General features: G+C 67.5%; 3 protein-coding genes across 4 annotated transcripts; 1 reads left to right on the plus strand and 2 right to left on the minus strand.

Annotated features, from left to right (window-relative positions):
* Positions 1-77: 77 nt before the first annotated feature.
* ALG3 (ALG3 alpha-1,3- mannosyltransferase) lies at positions 78-4,510 on the minus strand. Of its 2 annotated transcripts, none has more exons than XM_052804405.1 (9): positions 4,401-4,510; positions 2,614-2,713; positions 2,360-2,507; positions 2,012-2,172; positions 1,758-1,878; positions 1,231-1,436; positions 921-998; positions 568-711; positions 78-461 (listed from the first exon to the last, which is right to left on the minus strand). In XM_052804405.1, the coding sequence occupies exons 1-9, from the start codon at positions 4,408-4,410 to the stop codon at positions 272-274; spliced, it is 1,158 nt and encodes a 385-aa protein (XP_052660365.1). In that variant the 5' UTR covers positions 4,411-4,510; the 3' UTR covers positions 78-271. The 2 variants fall into 2 exon arrangements, with proteins under 2 accessions (XP_052660365.1, XP_052660364.1); XM_052804404.1 differs by lacking the exon at positions 4,401-4,510 and adding an exon at positions 3,104-3,292.
* Positions 3,366-7,718, plus strand: EEF1AKMT4 (EEF1A lysine methyltransferase 4). Its single transcript, XM_052804406.1, is given in 4 exon segments — positions 3,366-3,591; positions 4,517-4,800; positions 7,359-7,595; positions 7,597-7,718. Coding segments are annotated over 4 exon segments (759 nt in total). The 5' UTR covers positions 3,366-3,419; the 3' UTR covers positions 7,663-7,718.
* Positions 7,719-8,788: 1,070 nt separating this feature from the next.
* On the minus strand, positions 8,789-12,963 carry CAMK2N2 (calcium/calmodulin dependent protein kinase II inhibitor 2). The gene is made up of 2 exons (XM_052804407.1): positions 12,694-12,963; positions 8,789-10,179 (listed from the first exon to the last, which is right to left on the minus strand). The coding sequence occupies exons 1-2, from the start codon at positions 12,860-12,862 to the stop codon at positions 10,109-10,111; spliced, it is 240 nt and encodes a 79-aa protein (XP_052660367.1). The 5' UTR covers positions 12,863-12,963; the 3' UTR covers positions 8,789-10,108.
* Positions 12,964-18,717: the final 5,754 nt, after the last annotated feature.

Below are 18,717 nucleotides of genomic sequence, written 5' to 3' on the forward strand. Positions count from 1 at the left end.
CTGCCTCCCCACAGGTGGGGCAGGCCAAGGCACGGCCATCCCGACACCGTCATAGCACGAGGACGCTGCAGTCGGGGAAGGGTACACAAAGAAGCCCCCTTTATTGGGGAAGTCCTGCCTGTCGGGAGTCCCCACGCTGCCCCCTTTGCACAGTTCCAGGGCTCACGGCCCTCCTGGGATGGCTGGGGGCAGCCTGAGAGCCAGGTGGGGAAAGAGCAGGCAGAAGGGCCAGTCCCAGAGGCCAGTTCCCATCGTCTGGCAAGCCACACTCTCACTGGGCTTTCTTGGAGATGGCTGCGGGCCTCCTGCTCGGCGGGGGGGTGTGCGGTGCTGGCGGGGGAGCCGTGCCATACCAGAGCTGGAGCAGGACGAGTCCGTGGCAGATGTGGAGGGAGAGGGAGCTGCAGACTGTGGAGGGGTAGGTGTTCCAGCAGAGCTCGATCACGCCCAGCAGCAGCACCCTGCAGGGGGCAATGCTGGGGGTCAGCAAGGGGGGGACACACACCAGCCCCCCTCGCTCTCAGACCTCCCAGCAGGTGAGTGTTCCCCCTCCCTGGCAGCACGTACTTGGGCATGTGGGCAAGCTTGGTGGTAGGGGTGCACCAGAGTAAGTAGGGCAGCGTGTGAAAATACCAGACGTAGAACTGGTAGTGCAGGGAGCGGCTGCAGCAGATGCCCAAGAAGTTGGAGGAGAAGAGGACGAAGACGATCTGTGCACTGGCATTAAGGGGACAAACGCAGGAGGCTAGAGGTGCGATCCCGCAACAGCATGCCAACCGTACAGCACAGCTCTTTCCCCCAGGACAGGTTGGTCCTGACGGCACCGCAGGACCAGGAACCTGCAAATGCTGAGCCCAATGTCCGCCCTGCCCTGCCCTGCCTTCTCCCTGCCTCCTTGCTGCCCAGCCTGCCAAAGGATATTGTTGACGGTCAAGGGAGGGGAGGCGTGTTTCCTTTCGGCAGGATCCTTCAGTAGAGTCAGGATGCTCTCTTTGGACCTGAGCGGGAAGCACAAACATCAACAGCAGCTGCTGAAAGTCTTTCCCACCCTGACCTTCCCCTGTGAGCCACGATCCCTGGGCAGCACACTCCCCAAAACAGAACAGTAACTCCCCCGACTCCTGCCTGCAACCCCAGAACCCCATTGTGGGGGCAGGGGAGTCGCGGACCCATATCCTGCACCATGGGGGCTGACAGGGACCAGCGCCCGCGGGGAACCCCGGGTCTCACCTGTGCCACCGGTGCAGTGCAAAGAGCCCCAGGCCGGCCAGGTGAGCCAGGAGCAGCATGGTGTGGAAAGCCCGATTCTGGAAAACCTCTTCTGGGAGGAAGCGCCAGTTCACCGTCCATTTGAACTGGAACTGGCGGCCGAGGTCGAAGGAGCGAGTCAGGTACCCCACGGGGTTCACCAGCAGGAAGGGCAGCCCCAGAACTATCTGCCAGAGACACGCCAGCACCCTTGCAGCAGCCGTAAGCCAAGTCTCCATCACCCTCGCCACCTCCCAAGAACCCCAGCACCGTGTGGGGCGACAGGGACAGTCAGCCAAAGATGGGAGCCCCGTAAATTAGATTATTCGTCAACCTCCAGCTTGCTGTGTGGGGCCAGCTCAGGTGCTGGTGCCACTGTATATCCACCCAGAGGTCTCCAGCCCCCAGGACAGCCAGGCAGGATGCTGGAATGCAGGCAGAGCAGCCCAGTACCCGCTGCCGGTGGGGCTGCCAGCCTTGCCCTGTAGCCAATGTGAGCAGGGACCCACCTGGAGCAGGGCACAGATGCAGAGCTTGGGGATACAGCCCAGGAGACCAAACCGTTGGAGGAGGAGGAAGAGAAGTCCAGGTGCAAAGAGCAGGATGTTCATCTTCACAGACACAGCCAGGCTGAGCGGGAAGCTGTGTTACCGCTGCGGCCCCCGCCATGGGTGCCCAGGCAGCCTCCTCCCTGCGGCCGAGCTCGCTCACCGCACGCAGCACGCCGTGGAGAGCAGCCCCTGCCCTGCTCCCAGACCCTCACCTGAAGAGGAGGCAGCCCCAGGACCAGCGCTCCTCCAGGAAGAGGTTGATGGCGAGGAAGAGGATGGCCATGGCGACGGGGTCGTTAAAGAGCCGCAGGACAAAGATGGAGTGGATGCGGTAGGAGGCGCAGCACATGAAGAAGAAAACATACGGGGGGACCTTGCATCAAACAGAGAGACACGAGGGCAGTCAGCAGCCTGTCCCGGACCCCCCGCTGCAGCCGAGCCCCTCCAAACCTCAGCCCCCCAACCCCGACCTCCTGCCCAGCCCGTTTCCCCGGGGTGAGGACCGAGCAGAGCAGGAGAGGCCCCAAGGCGGCCGGCGAGGTCCCCTGGCTCCAGGCTACCTTGTTGGTTCGGCAGTAGATGCGGAAGATGAGGAGGAGGTTGAGGAGGTAGAGGCCGGCGAAGAGGTACTGCGCCAGGCGGATGTCGGTGCCGCGGCCCGTGGCGTAGTACAGGCCCAGGAAGATGTAGACGAAGCCGGCGGGGTAGCTGTGGAGAGACGGGAGTGAGAGACCAGGCCCTGCTGCCCCTCTGGGCCCCCCCTGCACCCCGGGAGCCCCCAGTCGCAGGGAGCTCGGCCGTCCCCGTCACTCACACCAGCGGCCCGGTGTCACCCTTCAGCTGGGTGTAGTCGAGGGTCCCGTTGGCAAACCCCTCCACCTCCTCCATGTAGGCCTTCCAGTCGATCTCGGTGTCTGCGGGGACGGCCGGGGGTCAGATGTGGCGGGGGGGGCCACTGCGTGGAGGGCTCCCCCACCTCCAGACCTCCACGACCCTGCCCTGCACCCCCCTGCCTCGCTGTCACCCGAGACTCCCGTCCCCCACGGCCCCATCCAGGCCCCCCCAGCCGTCCCGTCGTCCCCCCCCCCGATGCCCGGGGGTTGCTGTCACCCACGCGGGCCGGGGGCAGCCCTGTCACTCTGCCAGCGGGACCACCCCCCCCCCCCACTGCTCCAGGGGGAGACCTCAGCGCTGCCCAGCCCGCGGACGAGCTGTCACTGCCCGGAGGACACCCCCCCCACCCCGGGCCGGCTCCGCCACCCTCCCCCGCCCCGCTCCGGGCCAGGCCGGGCCCCGGCACTCACAGGGGACCCTGCGGATGACCCAGAGGTTGACGCCGCCCTCGGCCAGGCAGAGGCAGGCGGCCACCAGCGGGGTGTAGCTGGGCTCCAGCAACGCCGCCCGCCGCTCCCGCCAGACCCGCCGTAGCGCCGCCGCCGCCGTCGCCCCCCGCCCCGCCGCCATGGCCGCTCACGCCGTACCGCTCCGTTCCGGCTCCGTTCCGCGTTTCCGGCCGGACGGCTTAGAGCGGTGGAACCGCCGAGACCGGAAGCCGCACGTGGGGGGGGGGAGCGGGCGGCACGTGGCGCCCGGTGCTCCCCCCGCCCCGCCCCGCCCGGCATGGAGCGGCGGCGCGCGCCCGCCGCCAACCGCCGCTACCGGCAGCGCCACTTCTGGGACGCGCTGTACCGGCAGGAGGGCGCCGAGCCCCGGGAGTGGCTGGGGGGGCTGTCCCGGTTCCTCCCGGAGCTGGAGGCCGAGCTGCGCCCCGGTGACCGTATCCTCGTCCTCGGTACGTGCCCGGTGGAGGGCGGGCGGGGCTAAAGGTCCCGCCGGTGGATGCGCTGGGACCGGCCGCGAGAGGGCGGTGCGGTACCGGGCCGGGGGGGCAGCGCCCGGCCCGGTGGAGGCGGCTCCGTTCCCGGGGGTGCGGGCAGGCGGCGGCCGGTGTAACCGGCCGGTAATCCCACCTGCGGGCTGATCTGCCGCCGGCCCGGCAGGTTCACCCACTTCCCCCCCCCCCCCCCGCCAGCGCTGGGCAGGCGGGATTAGGCGGGTGTAATCACCGATCCTGTTAGCGGATCAGCTGCCGCCAGCTGCGCTTAATAGCCCCCAAATCCGCCCGCCCCCCCCCCCCCCCGCCGGGATCCCCCCGGGCAGCGGCTGAGCCCCGGCGGAGCGGCGGGGAGGAGGGGGCTTCTCCCCACGCCCGCCACACCGGGGGCCCGTGTCCCGCTGGGGCCGGCCTGGCACCGACCGGGCAGGGTGCTGGTCCCCTGAGGCAGCCGTCCCTCTGTCCGTCCCTCTGTCCGTCCATCCCGGTTAAGTCCCCCCACGCGCTGCCCGCTACCCTAATTTGCCACTGCCCCCCACCCCACAGCAAGCTCTTGGGGGGCACGGTCAGGGGAAGGACTGGGGACCCCCCCTGCCCCTTCCCTGCCTCCAGCATCCCCGGGGCTGGGGGGGGGTGACCTGGCATACGGGGGCTCCCCTCAACCCCAAGACCCAAAGCACCCACCTTGCAGGAAGGGGGTCATTAAGAACTAGCCTAGCGTTCGCTAATTAGCGGCAAGGCAATGACCTCCTCCCTCTCCGGCTTACCCCAGCCCATCCGCTCCCTTCCCTGGGTCCGAGCGGGGGCACCGACAGGGTTGAGGTGCAGGCGACCGCCGCCGCGGGCACCCCCGAACCCCGGCTTTGCCGTGCCCCCCTCGCAGGCTGCGGCAACAGCGCCCTGAGCCACGACCTGCACGAGCTGGGCTACACCGACGTCACCAGCATCGACTTCTCTCCCGCCTGCATCGCGGCCATGCGCGCCCGCTACGCCCGCTGCCCCGGCCTGCGCTGGGCCGTGATGGACATCCGCGCCCTCGCTTTCCCCGACGCCACCTTCGACGTGGTGCTGGAGAAGGGCACCCTCGACGTCCTGATGGTGGACGAGACCGACCCGTGGGACGTCTCGCCCCAGGCGGCCGCCGCGATGCACCGGGTGCTGGCGGAGGTATGGGGGTGGGAGGGAGCTGGGGGGGGTGGACCCCATACCCGTTAGGGTTCAGATTGTCCCCTTGCCACCCTGCTTCCCTGGGGATGCCCCAGCCGCTGCCTCTGCCCCCCCACCCCGAGCCAGTGCTACCCTCTCTGCTACCCTGCAAAGGGGCACCTGGGGGGCTCCTGGCACCCCTGGGGGGTGGGAGACCCCCCCCTCTCCCACCCCATCACCTTCTCCCCGGGGAGGTGGATGCAGCAGAGGGTGTATCCCTGGGGACCCTGGGTCCTGCTGGGGGGCTGGGTGACTCCCCTCTTTATTTACACCCTAAATACAAAAAGGTGGCAGTAAAAATGGGCCCCATCCTGGCATGGGTGGCCGTAGAGGCACCCGAGGGTGCCCAGAGGGGACCTGGGGGGGACACACCAAGGTGGCCCTGCCCACCCAGGGCAAGGTGATGACCGCAGGGCAGTGACAGCCTCTCACCCCCCTCCCCTCAACCCCAGCTTCGATCTCATTAGCCGGGGTCCCCATCGGTCCAGGGTTGCCGTAGCAACCCCCGTCAGCATCGACAGGGCCCTGGCGTTGCCACGGGGACGGGCGATGCCTCCGGGCCCCGATTAATTGGCGGTGTCGGAGGCAGGGACCGGATTGAACCTGCCCCGGTGCGGGGGTGCGGGTCCTGGCAGCCTCCCGCACCCCGCGGGAATAACTGCGAGGATAATTAATTGCTGCGCCTGCCCGGCACCCTCGGGCATGGACACGGGGTGCTGGGAGGGTGCTTGTGGCTATTGCCCCCCCCATCCTCTTTTGCCCCCCCTGAGCTTTGCCCCGCTGAGCCGGGGAGGGAGCGGGACCCCGGGCGCTGTGGGCAGCGGGGCTGTCCTCGCCATCCGGGCCCTGCCCTGCCAGCACTGCTGCCTGTCCTTGTCATTTGGCCAAACGATGAGGATTTAGTTCTTTTTTTCCCTTTTTTTTTTTTTTTTTTCCCCTTTTTAATCCCCTGCTCAATCCCTGCCCTCCCCCAGCATCGCTGGGCACCGGCCTCCGCCCGCAGCCGGTCCCCCGCTGTCCTCGTCCCTGGGGGGATTCGCTGGGCGTTCTCACCCGCTTGCTGCTTTGCCGGTCCCTTTGCAAGGGTCTGGCTGTGGCTGGCACCCCCCTTCTCACCCCCACCCCCCCCTTTGCATGGGGGGGGGCTGGGGTTTTCACAGCCTCTGTCTTGCTTTCCCTGGAGAGGGGACGTAAGGACCCAAAAATCCGCCCTGCCTGCGGGGATGCCCCAGGGACACCCCTGTCCCAGCGATCCGGGGGCAATGGGGGGGGGGAGTCGCTGGAGCAGGGAGCAGCCCCCCTCACCCCCCCCCCGTGCCGGCTGGCGGATGGGAAGGTTTCTTGCGCCCGTCTCTAAGCAACGGCCGTTAGTGCTCTATTAACGAGGATGGGATGCGGGATGCCTCGCACAGCTCCAGCCGGAGATCCCTGCCTGCCCCGGGGACCCCAGTGCCCGTCAGTTGGGAAGCTGTGGGGTCTTTCCAGGACGGATGCATCCAGCGCCTTGCAGGAGGGATGTTGAGCTGAGTGCCTGGGGGGGGATGCAGGGACCTGCCTTCCCCTTTTCCTGGCCAAAACCACAAAGGTTTGGTTGAAAAGCCACCGCCGCAGTAAAGGGGGGGGGACCACACAGGCCGCCTGTCCCCTCTCCATCCCTGGCCCCAGCCAGCGCTGAGCCGTGGAGCTTCCCAGCAGGATTAAACCAGAGCTCGGGAAACCCCCCCCCCCCCCGCCGCCTTGGCCCCCAGCCCTCTCCCCTGCCGCAGTGGCTCTCTGCCCTTGCCGGGTGTGGGGGGGTCTGGGGGTGTCCCTGCCTGGGGCAGGGTGCTGGCAGGGGTGTGGTGGGGGGGCTGGCCACCCACCCACCCGCCCGCCCACCCGCCCCGGGCACTGCCTTTGCATGCCGAGCACGCGAGCGCTGGCCGTAAAAGCCTTTTGACATTGGATAAAGCCAAGCAAGAAAATTGATGTTCTTTTCCATCCTGTTAGCGGGGGCTTAGTTCCAGCGGGGAGAAAATGGTGATTAAAAGGGTTGAGTCCTCTCCCATCCAAACTGTGCTCCCCCCCACCACCTCAGATGCTGGGTGTTGGTGGGGGGGGTGGCACTGGGTGTCCCAGGGAGGGGTGGGTGGGATGGGGGTCCCGTGCTGCTCTGGGGGGTCCCTGTGCCCGGGAGGGTGAAGCTTTTCCCTGCATCGGGGTTGGGTCTTTATGCTGTCTGCTGTGGATGGGGGTGAAGAGTTTTGGGGTGCAGGGAGAGGTGGTGCGTGGGAACCCCAGTTCCTCATTGCCACCAGGCTGCAGGTGGTCTGGGGATGTCAGAGCCGGGATGGGTGTCTCTGGGGGGGTGGGGGGGCAAGGTTAGGACAGGAGATTTAGGGGTGCGATGGGAGAGGCTGGGGCGGGGGGGAATCTTTGGCAGATGGTGATGGGGTTCCCTGGGGATGGGGCTGTCCCTGCCAGAGGGGCTGAACCTCACTGTGTCCCCCCACCCCGTCCCGGGGGTTCTCCTGCCGCAGGTGAGCCGGGTGCTGCGCCCGGGGGGCTGCTTCATCTCCATCACCTTCGCCCAGCCCCACTTCCGCAAGCCCCACTACGCCCAGGAGGCCTTCGGCTGGTCCCTGCGCCACGCCGCCTGCGGGGACGGGGACGCCGGCGCCTTCCACTACTTCCTCTACGTCATGCGCAAGGGGCAGCCCCTGGACCCCCCCGACCTGGCCCTGGGGCGCCGACTCCAGCAGCCCCCCCCCACCCCCTGCCCCGCCACCACCCCTCGCCCCCCCAGACGACGACGAGGACTATCTCCTTGCCATCCAGCTGTGAGCCGGGGGGGGCCTTCCCTGGCCTCCCCCCACCCAATAAAGCCTTCGGCTGCTCCATCCTTGTGGGTGGGGGACGGGGAACCGGTGTGTGTCCCCCCCCAAGCTGCCCGGTGATGTGAGTAACGGGAGACAAGGCGGGGGGAGGCTGGGTCTCCTCCCGGGGGGCAGCGGGATGCTCCAGGGAGCGGGCGATGCTGTGCCCCCTCCCAGCCCTTCCCTCACCCAGCTGGAGAGCAGCCAGGGCTCCGGGCTTTGTGGCCGATAATGAAACCAAATCGGGTTTAATTCCACCCATCCATCTTGCGGGGACCGGCTCCCTGCCCCCCCCCCGCAGCCACCAGCACAGGCAGCGGGCAGCTGGGCTGGGGGCAGAATAGGGGGTGCTGGCACTGGGTGTAGGCGGCAGGATAGAGGGTGCCTGCTGCCCCCCCCCCCCCCCCATCCTGCACTAGGACCCCTGGACCAGTCGCCTCAGCCGTGGGGGTGTGCAAGGGCACCGTGTCCTTGTCACCCCCCAGCCCCGGCCGGGTAGCGGGGGTTCCGGGCTGGGACTTGCCAGCGCGGGGCTGGGGGCACCGTGGGGTGCGTGAGTGGGCAGGGTGGCACGTCTGCCCCTGTCCCCCCGTGTCCCCCCCCCCATCCCCGCTCCTGGCTGCGGTGACGACCCCGGTGTGCCGCACACGGCTGGCCCGTGTCTGTCCATGCCTGGGGCCAGCAGCGCAGTGACACGCGTGTGCCAGGGGCTGGTGACAGGCGTGCCACCGTGTGCTGCCGGGGCTGCCCGCGCATGGGTGCTGGCACGGTGAATGCACGGATGCCTCCAGGGGTGACCCCAGGGGCTGTTTGGGCACCAACCCCCCCCCCCCCAGGGTGGGTGACACCGGGGGACGCGGAGGGGACCCCTCCTCGGAGGGACGGCGGTAACGTACCAAAGAGGCGCGAGCTGCTGGGCTGCTATTTCTGGCAAAAGGCGTAAGTGGGTCAGCCGGTGGCTCCCCCCGCACCGGGAGCCAGCGAAGGACTCTGGGGTCAGCCCCCCCACCCCCGCCATGCCACCCCATCCCACAGGCACCCCAGAAACCAGCCGGTGCCTGGGAAGGACAGAAAGGAGCAGGCGGCTGCCGGCCTCGCCTCGGTACATGAATGTATTTTATTCATTGCATTTTGTTCACCAGTACAGTGAAAAATGGCATTTAAATTTACAATGGATCATTCGTAGAACATTATGACACAAGTATCTTTTTTTTTCTTTTTTTTTTGTGTTTTTTTTTCTCGGTTTTGTTTTTTGTTTGGTATTTTTTTGTTGTGTTTTTTTTTTTTGCGTCGTCTCCATAAATGCCACTCGTAGGTTATTGAAAAAGATGACGAGTTTCTCATGCACATCAGACCCCCCCGAGAAGCTTCTTAAAAAATAAAATTAAATTAAAGTACAAAATTAAAAACAACGACTCAGGCCGGTCCCTGCCCTCCCCGTTTCCCCCCTCCCCGGCCCCGCTACCCTCGAGCGAGGGGCAGCGCCGGGACCCCCTGGCACCCGCAGCCGGCCCCGGTGGGCTCTGCCCCGGTGCTGCCGGGAGGGGACTGCGGTGGCCGATGGTGCTGCCAAACCCTCCGGCCGGTCCCGCTGCCGGCGGGAGGGGGGGGTCGGGCCGGGGGTCCCCGCTCCCCTCCCTGCGCCTTTGGCTTTCCTTGCACTCCCTCCATCACCGTCACCCCCCCCCTTTATTTTTTCCCCCTCGGTTTTTTCTTCTTTTTTTGTCTTTTTTTTTCTTATGGAAAAAAATATGAACCATTTTTTTTTTGTTTGTTTGTTTGTTTTCCCGATGCGGTTACTTCGACATCTCAACGTCAGCAGATCGTTTTTAACAAAGATTCGGATATAAAAATACAAATATGAGGAGTTTTCTGTTTAAAAAGAAGCGTGCCGGAGTGGTGGGGCTGACCCTCGGCCCCAGGACCGGGCGCCCGGGCCACCAAGCTCATGCAAAAAACGATGGAGCAAAAAATGTCTCTGGACAGCAGCGCTCCCCCCCGCTCGTGGGGCCGGATCCCCCCCGGGATCCGGGGAGGGGGGGGCAACACCCCCCACCCACCCCCCCACCCCACCAAGGAGGATGCGGGGGACGCGCCGCGGAGCGGGGGGGGGGCTGGACACCCCCCCCCCCGGGGAAAGGGAGGGGGGGGGTCTTTGCCCAGGGTGGGGGGCTCGGCGGGTTGTCCCCCCTCCGGGGAAGGCGGAGGGGTAAAGTGCATGGCTCGGGGGGGTGGGGGGTGGGTGGCCGCAGAGCCCCCCCCACCCCACCCCGGGCCGGAGCGGGGGGGTGGGGGGGGGGGGGTGGCGGGCAGGGGCATGGCCTCCCCCTCCTCGTCGGCGTTCCAGCCAGCATGCAGGGCCGGGCGGGCTGGGAGCAGGGCTCGGCCTGCGGGTCCTGGCGGCGGGTCCCGGCTTACACCCCCGGCGGCGACTTCTCCGTCATGCCCTTGAGCACCTCGTCTATCCGGTCATCCTCGATCACCACTGCGGGGACAGGCGGGGGGGCGCGTGGGCGAGGGGACGGGCGCCCAGCCTCTGCCCCCCCCCCCTCCATCCCCGGCTTTCACCCCACTCACCACCCCGGGAGGGCTCCTGATGTGCCCCCCCACCCCACCCCGGATGCTGGGGAGCAGGGAGAAGGGGTTCAGGTGGGTGCGATGGGGATTGGGGGGGGGAATCGCCCCCCCCACCCCCCCCGCTCGGCTTGGGTTGGGGTAGCAACCCCCCTGCAGCCAGCCGGCTGCCTCTGGATGGGTGGTTTGGGAAGGGGGGGCAGGAATAGACCAGGAAGGACCCCCCCCCCCCCTTCCTCTCTGCGGCAGGCGCTGATGAGAGCAACAGGACTGGAATGGGTAATGACCCAGCGGGGGGGGGGCACCGCCAGCTCGGCAGGGGTGGCAGCCAGACCCCTGTCAGCAGCACCCGCTGCGCAGGACACCCCCCCCACCCCGCATCGGCATCACGGTCGGGGGAGCCGGACAGCCCCTCGTCAGCATGGCGGGCTGCACAGACCCCCACCATCGGCATCACCCTTCAGACAGCCCCCCCTCAGCATCACCCGCTGGGCAGTCCCGTCCCCCCCCCACCGTATCAGCATCACCAGTGGAAGAAGGCTGGACAGACCCCTAACAGCATCATCATCAGGGGGCTACACAGGACTCCCCCATCAACATCACCGGCTGGGCAGATCCCCCCCCCACCCCCCCATCACCATCACCCTCGGGGGTAGAGGACAGACACCCCCCCAACATCACTACCAGGGTGGTCAGCAACACCCCATCATCACTCTGGGGCTGGATTAGCCAGACTCCCCCCCCCCCCCATCACCAGCATCACTGGGAAAGCAGCCAGACCCTCCCCCAACACCAGCGAGGGAGAACCGGCCCCCCCATCACCCCCGGGGGGGGGTCTGCTAGACCCAGCCACCACCACCGCAAAGGGGGGCCGGGTGGAGCAGGCAGCGGCTCATCCCCCCTCGGGGCTGGGGTGTATTTGTGCTGGGAGGGGGCTCTGATTCCCCCCCCCCTTTTGCCCCTGCCGCTCAAGGAGTGGTGTTTGCCTATGGACATCCCCCAAGCAGGTGGGGTGGGGGCTGCAGGGGAGGCAGGGGCTATTCTCAGGGGTCCCCAAGGCATCGGGGAGGATCAATGGTGACAGATCAGGGGGGCGGGGGGGGCAGGGGGGCATTTATTTGGGTCCTGATGGAAGCAGGGGAGCTGCTGATGGGGGTCTCTGCAGCAGGCAGTAAAGCGGGGGGGGGGGGCACACACACAGGTTCATGGAGTCCTGGGGGGGACAGTAAACCGGGGGGGGTGTGGGGGGTTGTTTGTTGATCAGCATCGCCAGCAGCTGCTGATGGGGGTCTCTGCGGCAGGCAGAAATGTGGAGGGAGAGAGGTTTATGGAGCTGGGGGGGGCTGTTCCTGGTGATGCTGGGGGTGAGGGGGGGCAGTCCGAGGGGATGTGGGGACAGTCCCAGGGGTCCTGAGGAACAGTTCCGGGGGGTCCTGGGGGCACTCGCGGAGGTGCCGGGGGGCAGCCCCAGGGATGCTTGGGGGTAGTCCCAGGGGCAGTCCCAGGGATGCTGCAGGGTAGTCCCGGGGGGAGCCCCAGGCTGCCGGGGGTGTGGGGCAGCGCTGGGGGGATAGCGCTGGTATCTGGAGCTGGGGATGGGGGGGCCTGCGGTTTTGGGGCAGTGCCGGGTGCCAGTCACAGTGCCGGGGGTCCCAGGGATGCTGGGGGACAGTGCCGAGCATGATGTGGGGCAGAGCTGGAGATTCTGGGGATGCTGGGGACAGTGCTGGGGGGGCAGTGCCAGGGATACTGGGGGGGGCAGTGCTGGGGATGCTGTGGGGCAGTGCCAGGGGTGCCAGGGGACAGTGCTGGGGATGCAAGGCAGGGCTGGGAGTCGCAGGGATGCTGTGGGGCAGAGCTGGGGATGTAAGAGCCAGTGCCGGGGATGCTGTGGGGCAGAGCTGCAGGTGCCTCGGCAGAGCCGGGAGTCCCGGGGACGCTGTGGGGCAGTGCCGAGGATGCTGCAGGGCAGATCCGAGGGATGCCATGGGGCAGAGCCGGGAACGCAAGGACAGATCCGGGGGTGCCGGGGATGCTGTGGGGCGATGCCGGGGGTGCCAGGGATGCGCCGGCCAGTGCCGGGGACGCCACGGATGCAAGGGCAGAACCGAGGATCCCGGGGATGCTGTGGGGCGACGCCGGGGACGCGAGGGCCAGTGCCGGGGATGCCGGGGGGGGGCAGCGCCGGGGCTGCTGCAGGGCAGATCCGGGGGTTCCGGGGCAGAGCCGGGGATGCAAGGACAGATCCGGGGGTCCCGGGGATGCCGTGGGGCAGCGCCGGGGAGGCAAGAGCCAGCCCTCAGGGATGCCGGGGATGCTGCAGGGCAGATGCGGGGGGTCCCGGGGATGCCGTGGGGCAGCGCCGGGGATGCCGTGGGGCCGAGGCGGGGGTCGGGGGGGGCGGAGGCGGGGGGTCGGGCGGTACCTCTCTTGGCGCGGCCGATCTGTCCCAGCTTGGGGGGCCGCTTGCCCTGGTTGCCCCCGAAGAAGGCGTTGGTGTCCTGCAGGCGGCAGCTGAAGGGCAGCTCCCCCGCCTCGGGCTCGGCGCCGTAGCGGCCCACCTTGTCCTCGCCGTAGGGCAGCACCTGCGACATGGCGGGGCCGAGCGGGCCGAGCCGCGCCGCGCCGAGCCGGGAGCCGGTCTGCGGCGGCGGCGGCGGCGGCGGGGAGGAAACCCGGGCGGAAGGATGAAGTCATGCATCCGGGGGGAGCGGGGACCCCCCCGGCGGGGGGCGGCTCCGGAGCGCCGCGGCCCGGCCCGGCACGGCCGGGACAGGAACGGGGACCCCCGCGGCTGGTGTCCGGTGCCCGCCCGGTTGGAATGGGGAACCCCCCCCCAGGACAGGATGGTCCCCCCCGGCACAGCCTTGCCGGAGCGGTCGCCCCGACTCGGGGGTGCCCCTACGGAGGGGGGAGCCCTTGGCACAGCCGGGTACCCCCGGGTCAGACAGCCGAGGACCACCAGGCACAGACGGGCCCTCCCCCGGCACACCGAGGTGATGTCAAACAGACACCCCAATATCCCGCTCGGGTCCCCCAGCTCCCCCCCGAGAATCCCCCACCCAGCTCCCAGCCTCCTGCAGCCCGGCAGGCTCAAACCCCCCAGAACCCCTGGGCCATCTCCCACCCCTGGTCTCCTCAGCCAGGTTGCCCCCAGCCCCCCACTTGTGCCCCTTGCCCAGCACCCATCCAGGCACCCCCTCCCACAGCCCCCCCAGTGTCAGGGTCCCCTTTTGGAGCCACACCGGTCCTGCCCCAGCCCCTGCCAGTCCCCTTGGCCCCCCACGTGTGGACATGCGTGTGCCTCTGTACACATGTGCCCACTGCATGTATTTGGAGGACTGCGAGGGGCACACAGGGGTGATTCTGCAGGTGCCCATGAGCGTGGCCCATGTGGGGACCATGCCCCGGGACGCCTCTTGCCCCACGGTTGGGCCCTTCCCTGTGGGCTCCCTATGGACAAGGGGAAGGGCCATCCCCCGTGGGGACCTGCCATGGGTCAGCGAGGAGAGACCTACAAGAGTGGCCCCAGCAGCCCCCCAGACCCCATTTGTGTCCCCTCTGCACACCCCTGCTCCAGACCCACCCTGGCCTTTTCCTCCTGCATTTTCTGCTGCCAGGACAGTGATTGCACTAATTGGCATCGGTGGCCCTGAATGGCCTCACCTGAGACACCCCATCCCGGTCACCTGGGGCTCAGGGGGCTGTTTAAGCTCAGGCTGGGGCTGCTCCTTCTTGCCTGAGCTGTAGGCACAGCTCTGGTCCTGGATCTGGCTGGCCCCTGGACCTGGGGGGGGGGGGGGGGAGGAGGAGGAGGAGGAGGAGGAGGAGGAGGAGGAGGAGGATGAAGGAGGAGGAGGAGGAGGAGGAGGATGATGACGATGACCTGGGGGGGGTGGGGGGATATTGATGATGGTGGTGGCGGCAGCAGGAGCAGCAGCAGCAGCTGCTGGTTGGAGAGGACCACCCTGTCATGGGGCAGCCCGGTTCCTGCTGCTCCCTCGCATCCAGGCCCCACCACTCGTGTGGGTGTGCTGGGCTGCAGCAAAGCCAGAGCCCTGCGTGGGAACGGCACTTGCCGAAACCAGGACGCAGCCCCACACCGGCCCCATGAGCATCTCCCTCTGGGTGTCTTGAGGGGGCAAGGGTGGGGCCAGCCCCGTGGCCCATCTCTCCATGCCAGCATTTCCGTGGCCTGAGATCCTGTTAAAAGGTGCTGCAGAAGACCATCAGCCAGGCTGGTCCATGCGAGAGGGCACGTACTTCTATTTTGGGAAGGCTTAACCTTGCCTTTCCCTTTGTGCTCGGCTCTGCAGAACACAGGTCCCCGCTGTCCCCTCCCAGAGCAGGGATGGGGCAGCAGTGCCCACTCTCCTGGCAAGGCAGTGCCTTTATTCCTGCCTTTGCTGGGGAACCAGCTTGAACTTTTTCATGTGACGGCTTCTGCTCCTGCAAAAAGCGCCCGGGAAAATAGGCAAGAGGCCCACGCTGAGATGTGGCCTGCTTTTTCCCGTCGCCAAGCCCACGTGCCGCTGCCCGTGGGCAGGGACAGGCAGGCCGTGGCACACGCGGGGCTGGGGGTGAGCGAGAAGAGGAGCAGATGGGCTGTGTGGGATGTGAGCGGGGCCAGTGCTGCACTCCGGGAGGGTTTCCAGCCCGGCAGGCTCCTGGGAAAAGGCTTGAGAGGGGTCACCCTGGGAATGGCCCCGCTTATCCCAGACCTGCACCTATATCTGTACAGTGCCTTGCACCCAGGGGAGCTCCTTGGCTTGGCTGTGGGGTGGTGGTGGGGAAGCTCTGTGGGGCTGGCTGGGGTTTGGGGGTGTGGGATGGACCCTCCACCCAGCCCAGGCAGGAGGAGGGCCGGATTTGTGCCGGCACAACTGGGCTGTAGGTGGGACAGGGCAGCACTGTGGCTCTGGGCGCTGCATCTCCTTGGGACATCTCTAGTCTCTGGCTCACCAAGGGTGCTGCTTGTCATGCGTCCCTGGGGGGGAAGGTACCAGGGACCTAAATGTGGGTGGGTGGGCAAGGGGTGCAGGAGGGACCCCACCCTCATCCCCTGCCAGTGCAGGTTACATCCCCTCATGGTGAGCTGGACCGCGCGCCCTCCTTCCCCTGGCTCTCATCCCACCTTCGTTATCCGCCTTTTAGCAGCCACGTAATCTCCTTTCTCGCTTCCTTTGCAGCCTTTTGTCCAACACAAAGCCAGCTCCAGCGGGAAGAAGGGGCTGTGGGAGTGGGAAGCCGGCGGTTCTTCCTGCCCTGGCTCCTTAAACCTGGGCCGCAGCCCCTGAGCTGGGACACCTTACAGGTGATGCAAGGGCTGGGGGCTGGCCGTGACCCCCCTGGGGTGGATGTGGGGCCAGGCAGGGGCACACAGCTGGGTTCCCAGCTGCAGCGGGGCTGGCGATGGAGATCACGCTGCATCACCCAGCCTTGGGTGATGTTCCGGGAGCCCACTGGTGCCTGCTGTGACCCAGGCCCACAGCTGGATGCTGCCCCTAAGCCCTGCACCCTTGGTGGGGATTTGGGTGCCGGCTCCAGGTGCTGTAATGGAGATGAGGGGTTTCCCTGTAGTCACTGGTGCTTCAAGTGGTTTTACGGTGGAGAAACACCCTGTGTGTGCACAAGCGGCTCATGGTGGGGCATGTCCTGCCCAGGCTCTGTGGGGAGACCCCCGGGCAGTGGGAATTGGACTGGATGAGAGCACGTGGTGGTCCCCGAGGCCTGGCAGGGACAGGGTTGGTGGCCTGGCAGGCAATGGCTGGATGGCAGGGGGCTCGGAGGAGGCAAGAGGCATCAGCCACCAGACCCGGGGCTTTCTCTGCTGCGGGGCTGGGAGCCCGTCAGTGCTGCCTCTTGGGGCTGGGAGTGCCAGGGCTGGTGCCACAGGGCCGGGGGCTGCAGAAGCGTGCCTGGAGGCCGGCTCGGGTGTCTCCATCTGTGCTGCTTCCAGCCCTGCCAAGAAACGTGAAATGGCACTTCTGCTCCGCGGTGGCGGCAGCCGTGGCCCAGGGGCCTCGCTGAGCACCAGCTCCCTGCTGCCGGCACTGCCGCTCTCTCCGAGCACCCGTCCCCAGCCCAGTGTGGGGGACTGGTGAATGTCATCGACAAGGTCGGAGATGTGACCATGCTTGACTATTGCTGCTGGCTCTCGGTAGCCAAAGCCCAGGTGGGGATGCTGCTGTGTGTGCTGCCTCTGCCATGGTCAGGCAGCTCCTTCGCGTGGGTGTTTGGGGGGAGCGGAGACACGCACCCGGGCTGGGTGCAGGCGGTGGAGATGGCCATGCCTGCCGATGGTCGTGGTGGCCCTCGTCACTGCAGTGAGGAGATGTTGGGGGACGGGGGACAGGCAACCTGCTCAGCAGCTGTGCTGTGGGTGAGCCCCAGGGCAAGTGTGCAAGAGTGGCGTGTTCTTCGCCCTGTGCTGTCCCCGCAGCTGGTGATGTGGGAAGATGAGGCCAAAAAGCCCTCCCTGGAGGGACAGCACCTTTCCCAGGGAGGAAGGGCTCAAGCCTTTGCAGGACAGCCAGAGGCAGCTAGCCAGCAGGTTGTCATTAGTGAGATGAATTTGTCTGTCTGAGCGCACAGCCTGGCTTCAGGAAGAGGGTGCTCCCGAGGGGTCTCTGGTTATAAGTCGGGTCAGGTGGAAGGGGGGTGGCACTGTCCCCGTCCCTCACGTGAGCTGCCGGGGGCACAGCTGCGGTCCCAGCAATGCCAGGGCTGCAGCTGAGCAGATGGGGCACCCCCAGCGTGCTGCCTGGGGCAGGGGCTTCACGGAGGGTCCCCTGCCCAGACCCGGAGGGAGGGGGGAGCAGGAAAGCGGGAGGGGGGGCTGACCCCGCTGGGTGTATGAACAGCCCTGCTGGGGTGTGAGGCTCCATCCTCGTCTGTCACCACATCTCTGGTCACCATGACAACAGACAGGGAGGCAGGCGGGAGCGGGCGGGCAGCCCTGGGGGGTGTGGGTGGGGGCCATGGGCACGGGCTGGCACCCACGGGAACCCTGCGGGTGTGTGGGGGCGGCTGGCAGAATGCCTGGGTCTCTCTTGGGCCTGGCGTGGGGGGGGGGGGGGATGCTGGGCAGGGCTCAGGCCAGGCACCGTGAGCTCCCTGCTGTCCTGCTCCAGACCAAAAATCCCGGGATTGGGGGGGGACGGGGGGACACAGCGGGTTCGTCTAGGGGCGCAGGCGCTGCGGCACAGCCGGGCAGCCCCTGTGCCGGCTGGTTTGGCAGGGCGAGGCTTTGGCTGGCGCGGAGCAGTTGAGTCACGCTGCTGCCCAGAGCGGTGCCAGGCGCAGGGCTGCTCGGCGGGGTCTGTGTCCCCAGGCCACTGCAGGGCCGGTGGCCTCCCGGGTCTGGCAGAAATCCGAGGGGGGGGTGTAGGGTAGGACTGTGCCCCAGCACAGGATGGCACCTTCCCTGTGTGCCTCCAGCACAAGGGATGTGTTCCCTTCCCTGGGCACCCATGGGGCCAGAGGGCAGCGGGTGGCTGCGGGTCCCTCTCTAGCCGTCCCCGTCCCCGGCTGGCTGGCGGGACCCGGGGAACGAGGCGAGCAGTCTCCGGGAGCACGGGCACCCCCCGCCCTCCCCGGCCCACGCGCCCACTCGCGCCAGAAGCTCTTGGCACGCAGGGAGTGTGTTCCTGGCAGCCCGGCCCTCTCCCATCTGGTATTTATCTCCTTCCCGAAATCCCTCCTGCTGCGGGGGGGATGCCTGGTTCGGGGGGGGGGGACCCGGGCCCCACTGCTCACTCTGCAGCGTGGCAGTCCCTGTGCTGGCACAGAGAAGAGGCTGGGCTGACAGACTGGGGGGGGGGGGGTGTGGAGGAAGGGACCCCCCACACACCCCCACACCCCAAAAATGCACATGGGTCCCAGGAGGTTTCACTGGGTGCTCTGGGGCATCGCGGCTGACTGTGGGCCTGAGGGCAACACCACAGGGGCACCATTGCCCCAAGCAAGCTCCCAGCCCCAAACTGGCAGCAATGGGGGCAGCTGCACTGGGGAGGGGGCACACCATCTCCGCCCCCCCCACCCCAGTGGCCTGCCAGCGTTGCCCCTCCCTCCCCAAATCCTGGGTGCCCCAAAGCCGCAGGAGCCAGGAGAGCCCGTGGGTTGCCTGGGCAACTGCAGCCAGGCAGTGATGGGGAGCGGTCCAGGGGAGCGGTTGCCATGGAGACCAGAAGAGCGCGATCACCTTGGCAACAGTCCTGTTCCCCCCCCCCCCGCCCCCCACTTTGGGGCTGTATCCTGAGGAGATGCACCCCAGCCGGGGTCCCCTGCCCACCAGCCACCACCAGTGAGCGTGCACCTGGGCCAGCTCCCTGGGTGGGGAGGGAGGTGGCAGCACCCCCCACCCACCCCCGGGGGGCAGAGCCTTGGCTCCCGGCATGCCCCCCCAGCCCCCCAACTTAATGGCACGAAGGAAGAGGCAAGGCTGAGC

The sequence above is a fragment of the Harpia harpyja genome, chromosome 12 (assembly GCF_026419915.1).
Source record: "Harpia harpyja isolate bHarHar1 chromosome 12, bHarHar1 primary haplotype, whole genome shotgun sequence".
Lineage (NCBI taxonomy): Eukaryota > Metazoa > Chordata > Aves > Accipitriformes > Accipitridae > Harpia > Harpia harpyja.